The sequence below is a fragment of the Pimephales promelas genome, chromosome 16 (genome assembly GCF_988280905.1).
Source record: "Pimephales promelas chromosome 16, fPimPro1.hap1.1, whole genome shotgun sequence".
Lineage (NCBI taxonomy): Eukaryota > Metazoa > Chordata > Actinopteri > Cypriniformes > Leuciscidae > Pimephales > Pimephales promelas.
Window position 1 is genome coordinate 18,617,367 of NC_142784.1, and position 17,625 is coordinate 18,634,991.

At 39.6% G+C, this 17,625-nt stretch overlaps 1 protein-coding gene across 13 annotated transcripts in view; it reads left to right on the top strand.

The window, feature by feature from the left end:
• Positions 1–17,625, top strand: part of msi2b (musashi RNA-binding protein 2b) — a 269,238-nt gene that overhangs the window by 217,421 nt on the left and 34,192 nt on the right. For 4 of the 13 annotated variants that reach the window (XM_089121137.1, XM_089121136.1, XM_089121138.1 and 1 more), the window contains exons 11-12: positions 2,923–2,979; positions 16,736–16,858. The exons of 1 other annotated variant lie outside the window; for it this stretch is intronic. In XM_089121137.1, coding sequence (XP_088977263.1) covers positions 2,923–2,979; positions 16,736–16,858 — 180 coding nt within the window. The remainder of the gene's footprint in view (positions 1–2,922; positions 2,980–16,735; positions 16,859–17,625) is intronic. 8 more of the 13 variants (XM_039671242.2, XM_089121144.1, XM_089121139.1 and 5 more) reach the window with 3 other exon arrangements.

The window sequence follows — 17,625 nt, forward strand, 5'->3', positions numbered from 1 at the left end:
CTTAATATATAATATAATAATAGTAATCAGTTGATTGTCTCACAAAGGTAACCAGCACATTTCTCCCCACATAGCAAACCCATAATACAGCGAGGGAGAAGAACCACATAAAACTATATATTTTTTTCCAACAGGGTAGTAAAAGTTTGGCTAAGCTGGCTAAATATGAGCTGTTACTGTGCCTGGGCTGGTTAAAACGTAAAGCATTGTTTAAACATGAGCCCAAAGGTGCGCACGACAAAAACGACGTGATTGTAACAGTGTGCACGCCTCCCCTAAACACCATTTACTACACACAATAGGGTTTTTTTCTCTGATTTTGAAAACTTTGCGATTGACTTAAAATGCTTCCAAGATGAAAACATAGTTATGGATGTCATATTGCATTTGTGTTAATAGATACTCAAAATCTTTGCACATTGCACCTTTAATTGTATCTTAATTTTAAGCAATGTTTCATCAACCAATTGCCTGAATTTAATAAATAAGTAGTAAATATAGCAGGTGATAGATAATCACAAAACAGAGGCGCCGGCATGTGAACTGGAGTTCGTCTCATAAATGAATCGAAACTCAGCATATAAGGTAGCCTACTTGCCTCACAGATATGTCTACTTTTAAACGGAACAATTCAAACCAAAAGAAAACAGACTGCAGATCGCTCTCTGTTTATGCAATCCGTTTGAAATGTGCATTTTTTTCTGACTACTGCGAAGTCAGCGTCGTCAACTTCATCTTTGCAGCTGACACTGACGAAGAAAAACCTGTTTTTTTTTTGTTTGTTTTTTTGTTAAGGATTTGTTTACTGTGTGATTGATTTACTGGAAAGCACATTTGCTGCTTGTCGTCTTGCTGTTCATTTGAAATAAACGTAGAGCAAGTAGCTAATCAGCGTCTGATCATTTATTCAAACTAAGTTGCCCTATAACAGACGAACAACGCAATGACTCTAGCCCCCAGTCTATCCTGCAAGCCTGTGGATCCATCAGGCTTTTCCCGAGCTGTGAGAGAAGGTCTTCTCATTTTGCCGTAAATCTGTGGATTAAGGTTGCAGTGATCCAGAGGAGTTCAAGCAGAGGTGGTCTTATCAAAGACAATTGTTTAGTACGACTTTGTTGTCGTCTTGTGTTTTGTTTGTTTCTGTTTGATCTCGCCACCGCTTTTGGTTTACCAAGCGGAGAATCATCTCTTCTCATCTCTGTTCCGACGCGATTTCTGGCGTTTGACGCGGCTGGCACTGATGAGACCTGAAGGATATTCCAACATCAAGGTCGCCGCCACTCTCGGCCCAGTCAGAACAAACAGCGTGTTAAAATACCATCCTTTAGCTCTCATTCCTCCATTTATCCCTCTGTTCTCCTCAGGAGGAAGAAGAGAGAGGGCTGGAATTGATGCTTCACTTTTGATTAGGGCCCAATCAGTTATGCAAACACAGAGGCTGTCAGGGACAGGGCCGGCCTCGTCATACAGATAACACGACCAGGCTTGCAGGATATTGGAGTGCAAACAAATAAATAAAGATGCTGTTTTGGCTGACCACAGACCCTCTTTGTGTGGCAGACGAGGGAGACCGAGAAGAAGAGGAAATTGTGAGATGACAGAAAGGAGTGAGTGGCACTGGCTGAGAGGAAAGTATGATATGAGCCCTGCCCCGCTGAGCTTGGCGGCACCAACAGACTTTAGGAGAGTGGCACAATTTCTTTTCTCGGACCCATTGTAAGGAGAGGACCATAAAAGGAGAGAAAGTGGATGAACAGGCAACAGTGAAGTCTCCTGCAGCTGTTCTACCCCATTCAGCTCTTCACCCAAATTAGCTCTAATTGAAAAGGCTGCTTATTAACTCAGTAGGCACGAGGCAAACACATTCACCATGTTACATGCTCAAAACGGGGACCGCTGTGTCGGACACACTCGCCACACACACGTGGCTCTTACAAACGCATCCCGCCGCTTCATTTAGGGGTAATTCTTGACTGACGTGGTCTGCGGCGGGCAGATGTGTGTGTTTACGGAGTAAACTGCGTGCATGGTGGCAGAGGTCATTTTGGAGGTGGCCTCGTAGCGATAGATTAGACAGCCTGTCTCATGCGCCCTGCCTGCTGTAATCACACTGATGACTCATCCGCTGTTCCCCACAGTCAGGCTGAATCCCTGTCATATCCTACTCTGCACTGCAGAGGCGGTTTAACCAGTACGGGTTTAATTAGCAGCTTGTATCAGATCCACAACTCAGACATGGAACTCTGAATGGAATGCCTTCTTTTGCCTTTAGGGAAGCTCTGCAAAATGTCACATGACACTGCACGATCACAGTCAATCAAAGTGCATTTTAGGTTTAACATAAAGTTAAGTGGAGAGGCAATTTGAACTGGTGAGACGGTTAGTTAAGACGGAACTTAAGATCAACCTTCCTTTATTGACCCAACCGGATACAACGCAACAGATGCTTATTGTTCTGACCTACTACGTCAAGCGACAAGCTATAGAACATTTAGTAGGTTTCTTTGTTTCTTTCATTTTAATTCTTTTTATATAGTGTTTTTATTTATTTATTTTTGATTTTATTTAAAAAAAAATATATATATATTGTTACATTTAATTGTTTTTATTTTACATTTTTGTTGTTTGTTTTACTTCGCTTTTTTATTTTATTTTGTATATTTATTTATTATTTTGTTGGTTTAGTTTTATGGATATTTAATTTTTTTGTTTATTCTGTTCCATTATTATAGTGTTTTTTATTTTTATTTATAAAGTACAATTTAATACAACCACAAAGGGGCCTAAAGTGTGCCAAGAAAACATCCCCCACACCATTACACCACCACCACCAGCCTGCACAGTGGTAACAAGGCATGATGGATCCATGTTCTCATTCTGTTTACACCAAATTCTGACTCTACCATCTCAATGTCTCAACAGAAATCGAGATTCATCAGACCAGGCAAGATTTTTCCAGTCTTCAACTGTCCAATTTTGGTGAGCTCTTGCAAATTGTAGCCTCTTTTTCCTATTTGTAGTGGAGATGAGTGGTACCCGGTGGGGTCTTCTGCTGTTGTTGCCCATCCGCCTCAAGGTTGTGCGTGTTGTGGCTTCACAAATGCTTTGCTACATACCTCGGTTGTAACGAGTGGTTATTTCAGTCAAAGTTGCTCTTCTGTCAGCTTGAATTAGTCTGCCCATTCTCCTCTGACCTCTAGCGTCAACAATTTTGATTTTGTTACATTATATTGTGGTTTATGTATTTATTATATTTTATTTATTTTGTCATGTAGAATTATTTGCAATAAACTTGGCTCATCTCTAGGATGTGTTCAAACTTTGCTTTCTCAAAGATTTTTAAAAACTTTATATCTTAAAAAAAAAGAAGATTAAAGCTTGATAGTATCCCACTGTCTTATAATAGAATGAAAAAGGTTCTTAAAATAAAATAAGTGTCAGCATGATGCTTTTCCTGGCCTGCCAGCTTCAGCTAATAGCCACTTTCTGACATGTCAGCTGGGGCCACTTCTCACTGTCTCCCATTCCTCTGGCCAGATCACTCTTGCAGAACTTTAGCACGGCACCTATGCTGCCTTACAAACATTACATCCCTAAAGAAATGTGAATTCTAGAAAATGTATGGATAGATGCACTACAATACAATTAGATTGGCATGAGCCCGCTGCCATTTCTGTCTGTCGTACTAACCACAGATCTGCCCCCTCTCACATGGTCATCAATGAGAAGAAGTCCAATGTCCTCAGATAAGCTTCTTAAAGAATCTGACCTGATGAGTGAGTGACTTTGCCCCCAACTCCCGGAATAATCCCCATGCCCCTCTACCAGAGATATAGTATATGTCTGGCCAGTAATTGCCCTCATCAAGGAGACGGCCAGTGGAGGAGACCTGTCCCAGTGCCTCAGTCTCATTATATGTGCTCATGCTGATGGCAGTGATTGGACCTGAATCCAGGGGGCCAGGCAGCCGCAGGGGAGGTGGGCTGGTTTGCTCTAGCCGTATGAGGTTTTACTGATGTCTAGGCAGGTTCTGACATTAGCAGGCCGACCAGATCCGGATATTTCAATTCCCTGATGCCATGATCTTCAGCAGAGTAACAAAGTTCACAGCTTCCTTTCTCGATTGGGGTTGAACTTTAGATCCTGAATTAAGATCCTGTTTGCCGAGCACATGGCATTACACATTTCTGTTTTTAACTAATGAGATGGTTACATCACAGGACATATATCAATATGACATTCTGAAGCGGTGACTTAGCCCTTTGGATTCCCCGTTGTATTCTCAGGCATTGACTTGCATTTTCTTAGCCAAAGCTTTATCAGTAATATGTGTGCGGTGGTGTCAGGCTGTTCTTTTACTTTATTTGTTTTGTGCACCAGAACTGATATGTATTTTTCTTTGCTGCTCATTACCGCTTTGAGAAAATTCTCTCTTTTTGAGTGGTTGTAGGTTTTATTGCCTCGTGTAAAGTGGCGTCTTCTCTAAACTGCCTCCCCTTGCACAGCTTCTTCCCCTGGGTACAGTTACACACATCTTCCTCCAAGATGTTCCTCCATCCCCCAATTTCCCACTCAGAGTTTAAGCATATGTAAACCAGGTGAAATGACTGTTGTATGCAAATGTTTAATAACTAGCATAGCTTGTAAGGTTGATATACACTTAGCTTTTGACATCCTTTGCTAATGTCACATCTTTTGTAATGTATAGTACCCAGCCGTGTGGCTGTTTTGTGATGATATTCAGAAAGCCCTCCTGGCCTATTTTATACAGGCCTGAGATGATGGATGTACTAGAGAAATCTGGTCATGCCTTCTGCCTTCAGAAATTGCTCTATAAGATGCACTATTAGTCAGACACAGCTTCACAGCTTGTATGTGATGCTCCCTGTGGCCGTTATATATATTCAAGTGTTTTTCCCCTTAGTGTGCTTCTCAGATCAATGAAAACATTGCTTGTTTATTTAACCTCTGTTCATGAGTGGACCATAGTACATTCTCACACTTTTCAGAGTGGATATAAAGGCAATCATAATTCTTGAAAACGTACTTTCCTCTATGTTATGTTGTATTTTATCGAATTGTATTGTATTGTTGTGTATTATATTTTATTATACTCAATGTGGATTTAGGGGTTCTATTTGGTTGCTAGGGTCTTTTGTGTGTTTTCGTGCTTTCTATTAGGGTGGTTTTTATTACAACTATTACAAAAAATATAATCATGGTTATTTAGGTCAATATTATAGTCATGATTATTTCACACGATTATGTGTGGGCGATGTGACCAAAAGTAATTTAGTTAAAAAGCTAATTACAAACAACAGGACAAAGATACAAATGAAATAAACAGTGATTTATGTTTTTCAAATTTTCATGCAAGTCTAACTAGGCTTAAATAAATTGAATAATAAAATGTAAAATAAAACAGCATATAGTCTTTACTGTATCAATTATTCTTATTAAAGCTGCGTAAGTCAGTCAAGAACAGTGAGTGATTATCTTGTTTTCTTTTGTTGTTTGATTAATATTAGTGACAAAGATATTATATATTGAAAGACAATGCACTCATATTACCATTAATGGGAGTAAGTGCAACGCGCAATGTGGCGAAATAAGTCTCGCTTTTTGAATATAAGAGCCAAACCCTGATTGGTAAAGTCGTCACGTCACTGCAGCTCTGGTTGCTATAGAAACAGTAAATGCTCTGTGACGTGCGCTTAGGACTGCACATACGCGTAGGACTGCGAATTCTGCACATCTTTTTGACGCTATTTTATCATAAGAAACCACAGGTTATGAGACAGGTTGTTGTCAGATTTTATTGATTTCAAATATGAAATTTATTTGTATGCTTGGTTAACAGCTTTGGAGAACTTGATGTTTTCCCATTCAAAGAGATCGGAGCTGCTCTTGCTTGACTAAAATATTTGTCCATTTCAAAGATGGCCGCCAAGTAGGCTTGCCGCGATAGACGGTGTTGACGGTGTTACCGGTTTTAAGCCCCATCACCGGTGACATCACTTTCCCACCGTGACACCGCGATGTCTTGACTTTTTTTTTTAAAGTATTCGTTTTTGCTAAAATATTTATTTGAATTAATTAAAAATAATAATTTTCAATTATTTAGTTCTGAAGAGAGCATTATAATTAAAAATGAACTGCGCAACGCGTGCCGTCACGTCACAGATCAGCAAGCATCAGCATTCCATTTAGCACGTGTGGAGACGAGAACGAGTCAAATTACAGAAAAGCAAGATAATGGCGGAAGATTTGGTGTCAAAACGCAATGCAAAAGCGCCTGTTTGGCAATATTTTGGCCAATATATATTAATGTTAATAAATGCCAATTTATAGTGTTTTACTTTTTTTTAGAGTGCTGTCATTTATGTAGGCTAAGGTCCTTTTTAAAGTTTTTAATTTATATTCGTCTCTTTTTATTTGGTTTTATCTTATTTAAACTTTGTTTAATTTATTTAGGCCTATTTTGTTTTCTTATTCGTTAATAAACGTTTATTTTTTTTTGGGCCCACAGTTTGCCGATTTTCACTTTTTTCAGCCTATGCATGGGGTTATTTTTATTCGTTCGTTATGCTAATAAAAGTTCTGTCTATATTTTATTCGTTTATTATTCTAATAAAAGTGCTGTCTAAATAAAAGTTTATTGTCAGCGAGTTGTTTTTTTTTTTTTTTTTGTCCATTCCAGCAATTGACGCTGAATTGCAATTGACGCTTATTTCGAAAGTGAAAGTATGTCATTTATGTAGGCTAAGGTCCGTTTTGAAGTTTTTATTTTATATTCGTCTCTTTTTAATTGGTTTTATCTCATTTAAACTTTGTGTAATTTATTTAGGCCTGTTTTATTTTCTTATTCGTTAATAAACGTTTTATGGTTCTTATTTGTTTGGGCCCACATTTTGCCGATTTTCACTTTTTTCAGCCTATGCATGGGGTTATTTTTATTCGTTCGTTATGCTAATAAAAGTCTATAAATAAAAGTTTTATTATCAGCGAGTTGTTTTTTTTGTCCATTCAAGCAATTGACGCTTATTTCGAAAGTGAAAGTATAACGCACACGCATTTAAAAGCTATTTAACCCCCCCGCCCTGCCCTCCACAGTGACACCGGGATTACCGGTGTTGTCACACGTCGATTAACCGGTGGGAAATTTTCCTCACCGCAGCAACCCTACCGCCAAGTGAAATGACTTGTCTTGAAGGGACTTTGCACAGACATCAGCAGGTTTATTAGGCCGCTGTCACTTTAAGACTTAATGCATGGGTTCAATATAGTGAGACACATTAAATTAAGACATAAAGTGAATTTACTATTTAACTATTTTAAGTGAATATTCTCCGAACACAGTATTTTTTTTTTTGATAATTGTAAATTTGTCCATGTATGCATGCACCCAAAACTCAAAGCATACTTTGGTTGTCCGTGTTCCGTTCCTCTCAGATCTCGCACACAGTCCAGCAATAGAATGCACTGTATGAAAGTCACGTTACATGATTCGACGGATTTGTACATTAAGTTTGACCTTTTATAAAGGAGCTTAAGCGTACCACTGTAAAGGAACGGAATGCTGGCCAAAAATAATTTTTATATTGAGTATTGTTTTTTGTTATCGTTGGAAGCCAAAATCGGAATCAAAACTAAAATTTGATTAATCGCACAGCCCTACTTTCTACGGTGTTCTAGGTGGTTACTAAGAAGTTGCAGGATTTGTATCTGGTTTGTAGAGATTGCTAAAATATTTGAGGTGTTTCAAGAGTTTTCTGTGTGGTTGTCCGATGGTGTTTTGAGTGGTTGCTAGGGTGTTTTAGATAGTTGTCTGGGTGTTCTGAGTATACAGTATTTTTTATAGGGATGTCTCGACTCCCGATCAAGTCATTTGTCTCCCAGATCTGATCTGACTCATTAAATATTGAGTACCCGTGAGTCTTGTTCCAATGCTTGTATTTTACCAGTGCATGGTTCACACTTCAAGTGCATTTAAAGTTATTAAAATCAATCCAATGTATTACAGGGATATGCAGAGTGTGCTCAGGGGAGCATCTAACACCACAGAGTAATTCCAAACTATCACTGCAGTAATTATACTGTACATATAGTATTTAATTCTAATGAGATACTCTCTATATATTGGTGAATTAAACATTTGTAGACATTGTAAACCGACTGTGTAGCCACAATGATGAATATGGGACTACTGGTATAAACGTATTTTATATTACTGTATATGTACAATAAGCAGAATAAAAAAAAATAAAAAAAAAATGATTTAATTTTAGTTTTGCAGCCAGAATGCCAATCTGTCAAGTCCAAAAAAGACAGAACCCATAGCAATATGTTATGATCTCTTAGGTGGTCTGAAAATAATAAAATAAACAAATAAATTACTTTTGACTGTTTCGTTACAAAAGTGCATATCGAATTTGTTAAACTATAGGGGACTATAGCTAACTATAGGGGAGCCAATATAGCGTGTCAGACTTAAACGTGCTTGTCTGACACGCTATATTGGCTCCCCTATAGTTTTTTAGGCTGTTCTGGGTGTTTGCTGTGCGGGTGCTAGAATGTTCTGGGTGAATATTCTGCCTAGTATTATATTTTTGTCCATAGATAGATCTGCCACTCTCTCATTATTAGTCAATGATATATATTGTTTTACCTGTTTCACTGTGTGAAAAAACACATAGTATGCGATTTAAGGTGCCATTCAAATCATAATTTGTTTACGGTCCTGGATGACATGAGCGTAATTGTTCCGTAACCATAATCGAATGTGGTAAACGCTCGCCTCATCTAAATAATCACTGCTGAATTCACACCTTTCCGCCACAAGCAACTGAACCCCTACAGCCAGCGTTGACCCACGATTCTCACACCTGTAATTCCCGAAGCCACACACTCCGGAGCAGCGACATATCTCGTGTCTCCTTCGCCCTCAGCACCCTCATTAGTGGTAAATGTGAGCAGGAGGGCGTAATACGGAGGAGTTCTCTGCTGGCGAACGCCACTCAGGCTTGTGCATTTGGAAGCCTCATTGCCCAAGCTCCCGGCAGTCTTTGAAAGCTTTGCAGAAAGGCCCTTTTGAAAGTAATACAAGTCAAGGGCTTCTACTAGAGAAGTATGACTCACCTCTCGTTTGCCAGATGAAAAGATGGTTGGCGAGATTGCTCTTTTCTTTTATCCTCCTTTTTAGCACTTGCATTTTTTTTTTTTTTGCGCAATTCATTCCTTTCTTGAATGTCTTTTATAATGTCTACGTCAACTAATAGTGCTTTTTGAGTGTGGTTCAAAAGCAAGGGCACTGTTCCTTTTCTTTGATTCAGTTTCATTAGTGGTTTAAATGATGTTCTGATGCATCCAATATCAAATTCATCAGATGTATTGCCATTTCTGTTTTAATGTTAGAAGCCCCACTAATCTCATTTAATGGCCATTATGACTTAAAATCATGATCGACCATGTCTAATTATTTAATGTCTATGACTCACAGATTCAGCAAAGAAAACAAACTGTGCGCAGTCCAAACTGGAATGTCTCCAGAGGACTGCTGGCAAGAACAAACAGGCATTAGCGATCATAAAATAAAAATTGCAGATTCATAAAATGCACCGAGGAGATTTCAGGAGGCAGAGGAAAAGAAGTGAGGGGGCAGCAGGAGGAAATAGCTTGGAAGAGGGAGAGGGGACGAGTGAGGACGGCATCTCCTTCAGGGCTCTAGGGTGGAACAGATGTGTCCTTGTCCCTACTCCAGGCCAATCCGGCTCAGCCGAGCACGGCCACTGACAGAGCAAACAGGCTGGAAAAATGGGTAAAAGTGGAAAGCTAAATTTTGGCGTTATGTCCTCGGTAATAGAGAGGCCATGAAATTGATTTTATTCTGCCAAGTCGTTCCTGGGGGATAACACTCACCCCTCCACCCCACGTCCCTTTCTCTCGCCCCGCCGACCCTCTTCAGGAACAAAGCACTGACGATACGTGCGAATTAACCTTCTTAATTTGCGCTTTTTCTGAGTAGGTAATTTGTTTCCAGAACTTTCTAGATCTACACCACACAGGCATCTGCATTTAATATTGACATCAAACAAATGATTATGGGGTGGAGAGGTACCCGCTCAGAAAAAAATTGAGTTCAGCAGCTCTGCAATTAACGTCGGTATTGACGGGACACAGCAGGGTGCATGTTTACCATTGTCTGAGAGATGTTTTACTCGTGTCAAGAGCCGGTTCTTTTCTGAAGAGACTGATAAGTGGGACTAAAACTAATATTTACAGTACATGAAATGCAGCCTCTCAGATGATGATTCAGAATGCTCTCACTTTTAACTTCATCTAAAAAATGAAACAGTGAAACACTCATGTCGTTCTAAACCAAGCGTGCCGCACAAGCCCTCAAAAGTGAAGCCAAAACATCTCGATCGCCCCCCAGTGACTGGTCCTAGTATAGGTCATAAACCCCGCCTCTCCATGTTATTCAACGAGACGTGAGAACAACTAAACAATTAAATTACACTTCACATATCCTTTTTCCAAAGACAGTTTGTGTCATTTAATGTAGTTTCTATCACGTTGATGTAATTTCAAGTGTTTGTTTTTTAAAATAAGTTTCTTTTTAGTTAATTATGTGATGTGTGCTGTGACATCATGATTGACAGGTTCTCTATGCGAAGTAATCACTGAAGCACCAGCGGACTTTTATTCATAATGTTGACTATGTGGTTAGTAGTTGTATTTACCTGATTTTAACGAGGTACTGCAATCAGCAGACATCGTTGCAGAGGAACGAAGCAGACTGAGGAGAAAAATGCAGGGGTGTGTGCTTGCGTTTGATTCAGCGAGAATGAGGGCGGGGCATTGATTTTGCGTCTTTGCTTCCTGATCACGACTGCGCATGTCTAGTCCCGAAAACGCAAGTGTGCAGACTCAAGTTCCAAGATGTCAGCGCCATATCGGGACACTGGTGGTTTTACTTCTATCTGATGGAAAAGAGCGAAGGGGCATCGTCCATCTTTTTTTATAGTCCATGTTCTAAACCAGTATGACTAACTTTCCTGTGTGGAACATAAAAAGAAGGAAGTCAGTGGGGTCCAAACAATATAAGGGTGAGAAAGTTAGTTTAGGGCAAACTATCCACTTAATTCACTTAACTCATTAATCATTATTACCTGAAAAGTATTGATCAGCAATAATTCAATTAAAATGTATTGTTAGAGTATTGTGTTAATTTAGCGACATGTTAACATGTTTGTTTCTTGAATGAGTAGAGATTTGTTTTTATAGATTGAGTTCCCTCCTGTATATAAACGTAATGTTTTGAAGCAGTGTTGTTGGCTGTGGACAACATGAGTAAATTAATGTGCATCAGTTCTACCCTGTTACCCCCAACGCTGTATATAAGTGATATGTTTTGGCACATACACATCTGTCTTAATGTGTTAGCTTTGTGATTGACATGTTGTCTCATACATGCAGGGTTTCCGCATATTTTTTCAGAAATGCTGTGAAAACACATTGTCAAAGTCCAAGGTGATTCTCTTAACTGGAAGCAACTATTTCATTTGAATAAGAATCATCAATCACTCAATTGAATTGTTGGCTGAAATATTCAACTCCAGCCATACTATATAGGCTTTACTTTAATTTATCTGGATGTTAAGCACTCGGCCCCATTGTTCAGTTTTACAGCTAATCTTGTCCTAAAGACTCGTATTTGATTAGGCATTAGCAGCACATGAAAGGTTATTAAGGCCACTAATATGAGGGTTTGGAGGGCGTCTGTGCTGAAGAATAGGAGGGAACTCGTAAGAGACAGGGCTAATTACCATCCATCCTTCTATGTGAACCCAACCATCTGCCAGTGTCACCCACTTATTGTCTATTGGCTTTCAATCATGAACGGACCGCTGCAGCCAAAGATGTGTGTTTTAATTAGAGAGCTGCTCTATAATTATATTTATATTATAATAATGACTTTGACGAAGCGTTTGAGTGGATGTCCTTCATTGTTCACTAAAATGATAATATTTAATTATGATGTTTGAACACTGCAGATTTGAGCAAGCTGAGTGGTTCTCTGTCTCTTTGACACGCACACGTGGGCATTCACTCATACTCTCACGTTCTAGCTCTCTTTTCCAAGCACACGCAAATACCGAAGACAAGACATGTTACCGCCATGTACAATAGTGCCATAGTGCTCATTTGCTCAGTTTGACCTAGTGAGCTGCTTGCTTAAGGTGTTATGAGCCTTAAAGGAATAGTTGACCAAAAAAAGTAATCTCTCCAAAACTGTACGACTTACTTTCTTCTGTGGAATACAAAAGAACGTGACGCATGTTTTGTTGTTTTGCTTTTTTCAAACACTATAGTCAGTGGGCTCAAATGTTATTTTTGGACCCCGCTGGTTTTTATTGTAGGGACAAAATACTTGAAGCATTCTTCAAAACGTATGATCCATTTACAGCTTCCCAACAACATGAGCGTGAACAAAAGATATCATTTTCAGTTTTGGGTGAACTACCCCTTTGAAATGTTTTCCTGAAATGTTGAAAATGTTTGAAATGTTTTCCCTTTGAAATGTTCAGCCTCCTTTTCTCAAATTGTAAGCAATACATTTCAATATTGGTAAAAAAAAAATAGTTTAGGGTAATTAAAACAAGTTATTTTACTTGGTATCTGTGACATTAGCTTAGCAACATGCTAACCTCAGAGTCTGTTGTAGCCCAGGTTTGATTACGGGAGGGGGACCTAGTAACATTGCTGGGATCAGCAGGGCACAAACTAACGCATATTGGTTTTGGCTCAATTAATTAAAAAAATAATTAGGTTAGATTAATATTTTTTTTTATACAAGCAACATACACTTCTCTGCTACAAATGAACACTTAAAGTTTTTTTCTAGGACCTACCATTTTCGTACAGTTGCACTGGAAGTGACAGAAGTGCAAATGTTACAAATTACCCCATATGTGGGGTTAATTGTAACAGACAGAGGGGTTAGGTGTAACACACATAATTCAGTACTATTTTAATTGTATAAATTGATATTGTTTGTTCATCTGTATAGATAGATATCAATACATACATCCCTCATCCTCTATTATGATAATCATCCCTCTATTACGGATCAATATCATGGATAGAAAGGGGCTGCACAGTTTTGCAATAAATAATAATAAATAAAATCATAAAATATTGTAATTGCAATTATATCAGGTTTGTGTGTGGCAGCTGCATGTAAAATTATTATTAATAATAATAATAACAGTAATAATTATACAAATGAGCTTTATTGCATTAAAAACAGGCCATATTTTTAATAAATAAACAAGTGATCGGTGCATAGTAAACTCAATTTTAAACATTTTAAATTCCAACATTGTTTGTGAAAGTCCAACAAAGTTAAATGTATACATAAATACTCAAACCTGAAAAGTTGTGTGGCTCCGTTTTCATTTGATTATCATTATACACTTGGCGGCTTTTAACCCCGCTGTGTATTACATATTTTAAGCCGAGCTAACAGTTGCTAGGAATTGCTGACATGATTCAAAACGGTGCTGTGTTTGAGCCAACAAGACAGTGATTATGGCAATATAAAGTTAGATTTGGAAACGTATACACCCAACTCAGAAACCAAAAAAATGATGAAAAAATGTACTTGCACTTCCAGTATCTCCACAAAATATTACCGAAACCTTCCACAAATCCATGGGAGACCGTCTTCTGGCAGCGAGAGACAAATAGCGTAAACACAACCTGTGTGACCCTGAGTAACTACATAAAAGGTCCATGTTACATTTACGCATCGAAAACAAGTTCGCTAGTGTTGCACACGTTGTCACATCCTTTAGATTTTCCTTGCAAAATCGACACCGATTCCTTTACTCTAAAAAATGCTGGGTTGTTTTAACCCAATTTTGGGTAAATTGTGGACAACCCCAGCCATTGGGTTACATTTTTAAATTACATTTTTAACCCAATGGCTGAGTTTGTCCACATTTTACCTGAAATTGGGTTAAACAACTCAGCATTTTTTAGAGTGAAGGAATCGGTGTCGATTTTGCAAGGAAAGTCTAAAGGATGTGACAACGTGTGCAACACTAGCGAACTTGTTTTCGATGTGTGCATTACACATCACAATCAGAGTAGTTTCCGGATTCTCTGTGTGAAAAGGGGCTTTGGAATCAACTGTGAATTTCCGAAAAAGTCACTTGTGAGTTTACATGATGATTAGAATGCTGCCTCAGAAAGCAGCTTGCTATTTAGGCAAAAAGGCAGCTCTCTAGGCTTTGGAAGAGCGCTTTTGTTGTTAGTGGAAGGTAGTCATGCATACAACCATCAAGCCAATGTCTTGTATACATGAAACTTGGACTTTGCAGTGCATTCATCATGTCGGTTTACTTTCACACATGCATCATCACGTCCTCTCCCTTGCTGCCATGCCATACAGTACCTGTTACTTTCCCCTGTGTGATGCACTTAAAGTGAATTAAAGGGCACTTGGAATCGAGCAATTAATCCCTGATGCCTAATCTTGTAATAACACCATAAAGAGCCACTAAACCGGGAAGGAGATGAAGACTCTTTCATCCAGCCCTGCTCACAAATCACGGTGCCCGTGCAGCACCAGGGGCCCGGTGTGACTGTAGCATCAGTTCACACTGCCTGGAGACCAAATTATCCTCCTGATTGATTGGGTTTCAAGGTATAAACCGGAGGACGATTCGCCTGCTCGGCTTTACGACTCTCTGTCTCGGTCCCTCGTTCTCCCGCCCAAACATGAGCGGCAGCGCAGAGATAAGTGACTTAAGTGGACTACAAAGTGTTGGGAGCGTGGAGCCATTTCCATATCGCCTTTGTGCTGCAGATGCCGGTCATGGTTGGAGTTAACCCTATAGTGTTGCGCTGGATCATCTTTTTGGCTCTTGCCGGATTTCATTCCTCTCTGCCTTTATGGAAGTCGAGCTGTGGTTTCTGACTCGCCCCTGGTCTCGTGTCTCTTTTCATCTCTTCAAAGACCGTGAATTTGTGATTTGTACGAGGTGTTATGGAAGATAAAGCTGCATGAGTAGAAAATGCTAATTTGCTTGATGAATGAATGTCTATTGCGTGTTGTGATGCTAAAGGCAAAAAAAAATTAGTAAATGACTAAATGTTATGAAATTAGGCCAATGTAAAAAACTTTTTTGTTTTTATGTTTTTGCCTAAAAATACTCTTCATTTTTATCAGTCAATTATTTTTATAAAAAAATATTTTTGTATGATTTTTTTAACACTTTTTAAATTATTTATAAGACCATTTAATAAATTTTGAGTGCATAAAAGTGTTACTGACTAGATATTTCATATGCCACTGATGTCAAAACATATCAACAGGATGTTAATATAATCTGACATATTTGGTGCCACATCGAATTCAGTCCCACGAATAAAATGATTCAATTTCGCTATTGTTCTATTTCAGTCTAAAGTGATTTTTCTTTTCTTCAGGCTAATGTTAGGTTCTTGAATAACGGTAGTTAGTTCTATTTCCACATTTAAATCATTCTTTTTTTAAGTCCTTTTAAATGTGTATTATAGCTGAAATCTAATTAGTTTATCACAGTAACTTGACTGCACAGGCTCAGTAGCATATCCTAAAGTCTGATGCTCGGCCGTGGCCCTCCTGCTGTGTGTTTCAAACAGATAAGCTAAAGAGCAGCGTGGTCACCCATGCAGAAATACCCAGAGTGCATTAGGGCCACTGCAGTCTCCTCCGCATTTGGAAGACGCCCACAGTAAACGGTGTATTACAGCATCCTGCAGAACCTGCACAGACACTGCAGCAACTTTATGAGTCAGTAATGTTGTGAGGTAGCTTGATCCTGCTTTTTTTCTAATTTATCCTCTCCTCTCATTTTCCCTCTCCTCCCTTCACTACTCCCTGTTCCTTCTCTTTCCTCTTCTGCTGTCCACTCCTGTTTACCACTCTATCCTCTTCGCTTACACCGTTCACCCTGTTCCCTGTTTTTACTTCCCTTTCATTCCTTCGCTAATGCCCATTTTCCACCATGTTCCCAATTTTTGTTCTCAACTCTCCTTTTTACATCATTTTTTCTTGTTTCTCTTTCCTCTCTTCCCTCATTTTCTGCCCTGTTCCTTATTTTTTTCTCCTTTCCTCAACTCTTATTCTTTTACTATTCCTCATTTTACACCCTATTACCTAACTTTCTGTTCCTCTCATGACTCCCTTTTTCCCCTCACCTCTATAATTCCTCATTTCCTGTCTTTTTTCCTTCTTTTTATACTCCCATTCCCTCTGCCTTCTCCTCCACTATCCACTCTTCTCTTATTCTTTCACTATTGCTCATTTTACACCATTTTCCCTCTCTGTTTACTCTCTGTTCCTCTCATTCCCTCACGACTCCCTTTTTCCACCCTGTTCCTCGCCTCTGATTTCACTATTCCTCCTCACTTCCTGTCCTTTTTCCTTCTTTTTATACTCTCATTCCCGCTGCCACACTCCTCTTATTCTTTCACTATTACTCATTTTACACCATTTTCCATCTTTGTTTACTCTCTATTCCTCTCATTCCTTCACTACTCCCCTTTTCCACCCTGTTCCTCGCCTTTTATTTCATCATTCCTCCTCATTTCCTGTCCTCTTTCCTTCTTTTTGTACTGTCATTCCCACTGCCTTCTCCTCCACTATCCTCTTTCCTCAACCCCACCCCCACCCCTCGCACAGGCTTCCCGGCAACAGCGTACGGTCCCGTAGCGGCGGCGGCGGCAGTGGCGGCAGCGCGTGGCTCAGGTAGGGGGGCCCGTGGAAGAGGCGGCTACGCAGTATACCCTCAGAGCACAGGGCCAGGTAAACGCTCTGGCCGTAGATCTGTGTGACTGCTGCTCTCTTCATGCTGCTCTTAACTCTAGCCGCCTCTGTCCTCTCTCACACACATATACACTCACAAATACACACAGTCTTTAGTTAGAAGGAAAGGACAGGACTCAAGGCTCCTGCTTTCTTCCCCTCCTTTCCTGTTGTGGATGTGATTTATGGCGCTGGCAGAAGTTGGCCCACTACCCATTGGTCCAAAACCATTCATTTCCCCCGTTTTCTTAAATTAGTTAATGTCAGGATTTTGGTCGGTGGAACTGGTTACAGATCAGGGCGCAAGGGCTGGCTTCTGCTCGCGCTGCCATTTGTACTTTACCGTAGCTGCTGTATTTGTTTCGCTAACCCCCCTTCCACCCCCCTCACACAAAACACCATTACAAACAGACTTACACGTGGGAGCCTTTTCTTTTCTCATGGTTTGTTGGCTTTTCACATTTAATCGTCGGTGCTCTTGGTCATTAATGCCGCTTTCCGTCATTCGGATTTTGTTCGCCTTTGACTAGAAACACAGTGTGTGCACATTAAACAGTTCCCAGTCGCTTCTTCGTTCCTCTGTGACTATTGATCCGGAGGCTGGATAGCTTAATCTATCAATCTGACTTTGTCTGTAAGATGCAAGGATACTTAAATAAATAAACAGCAGGGAGGAACAGCCCTCGGCCTTCTCGCTGACGTCTGGCCTTTAGCACAATGGGAAATGATGGCCTTGGCTAATTGGCCATCAGAAAGTCATTCCATAG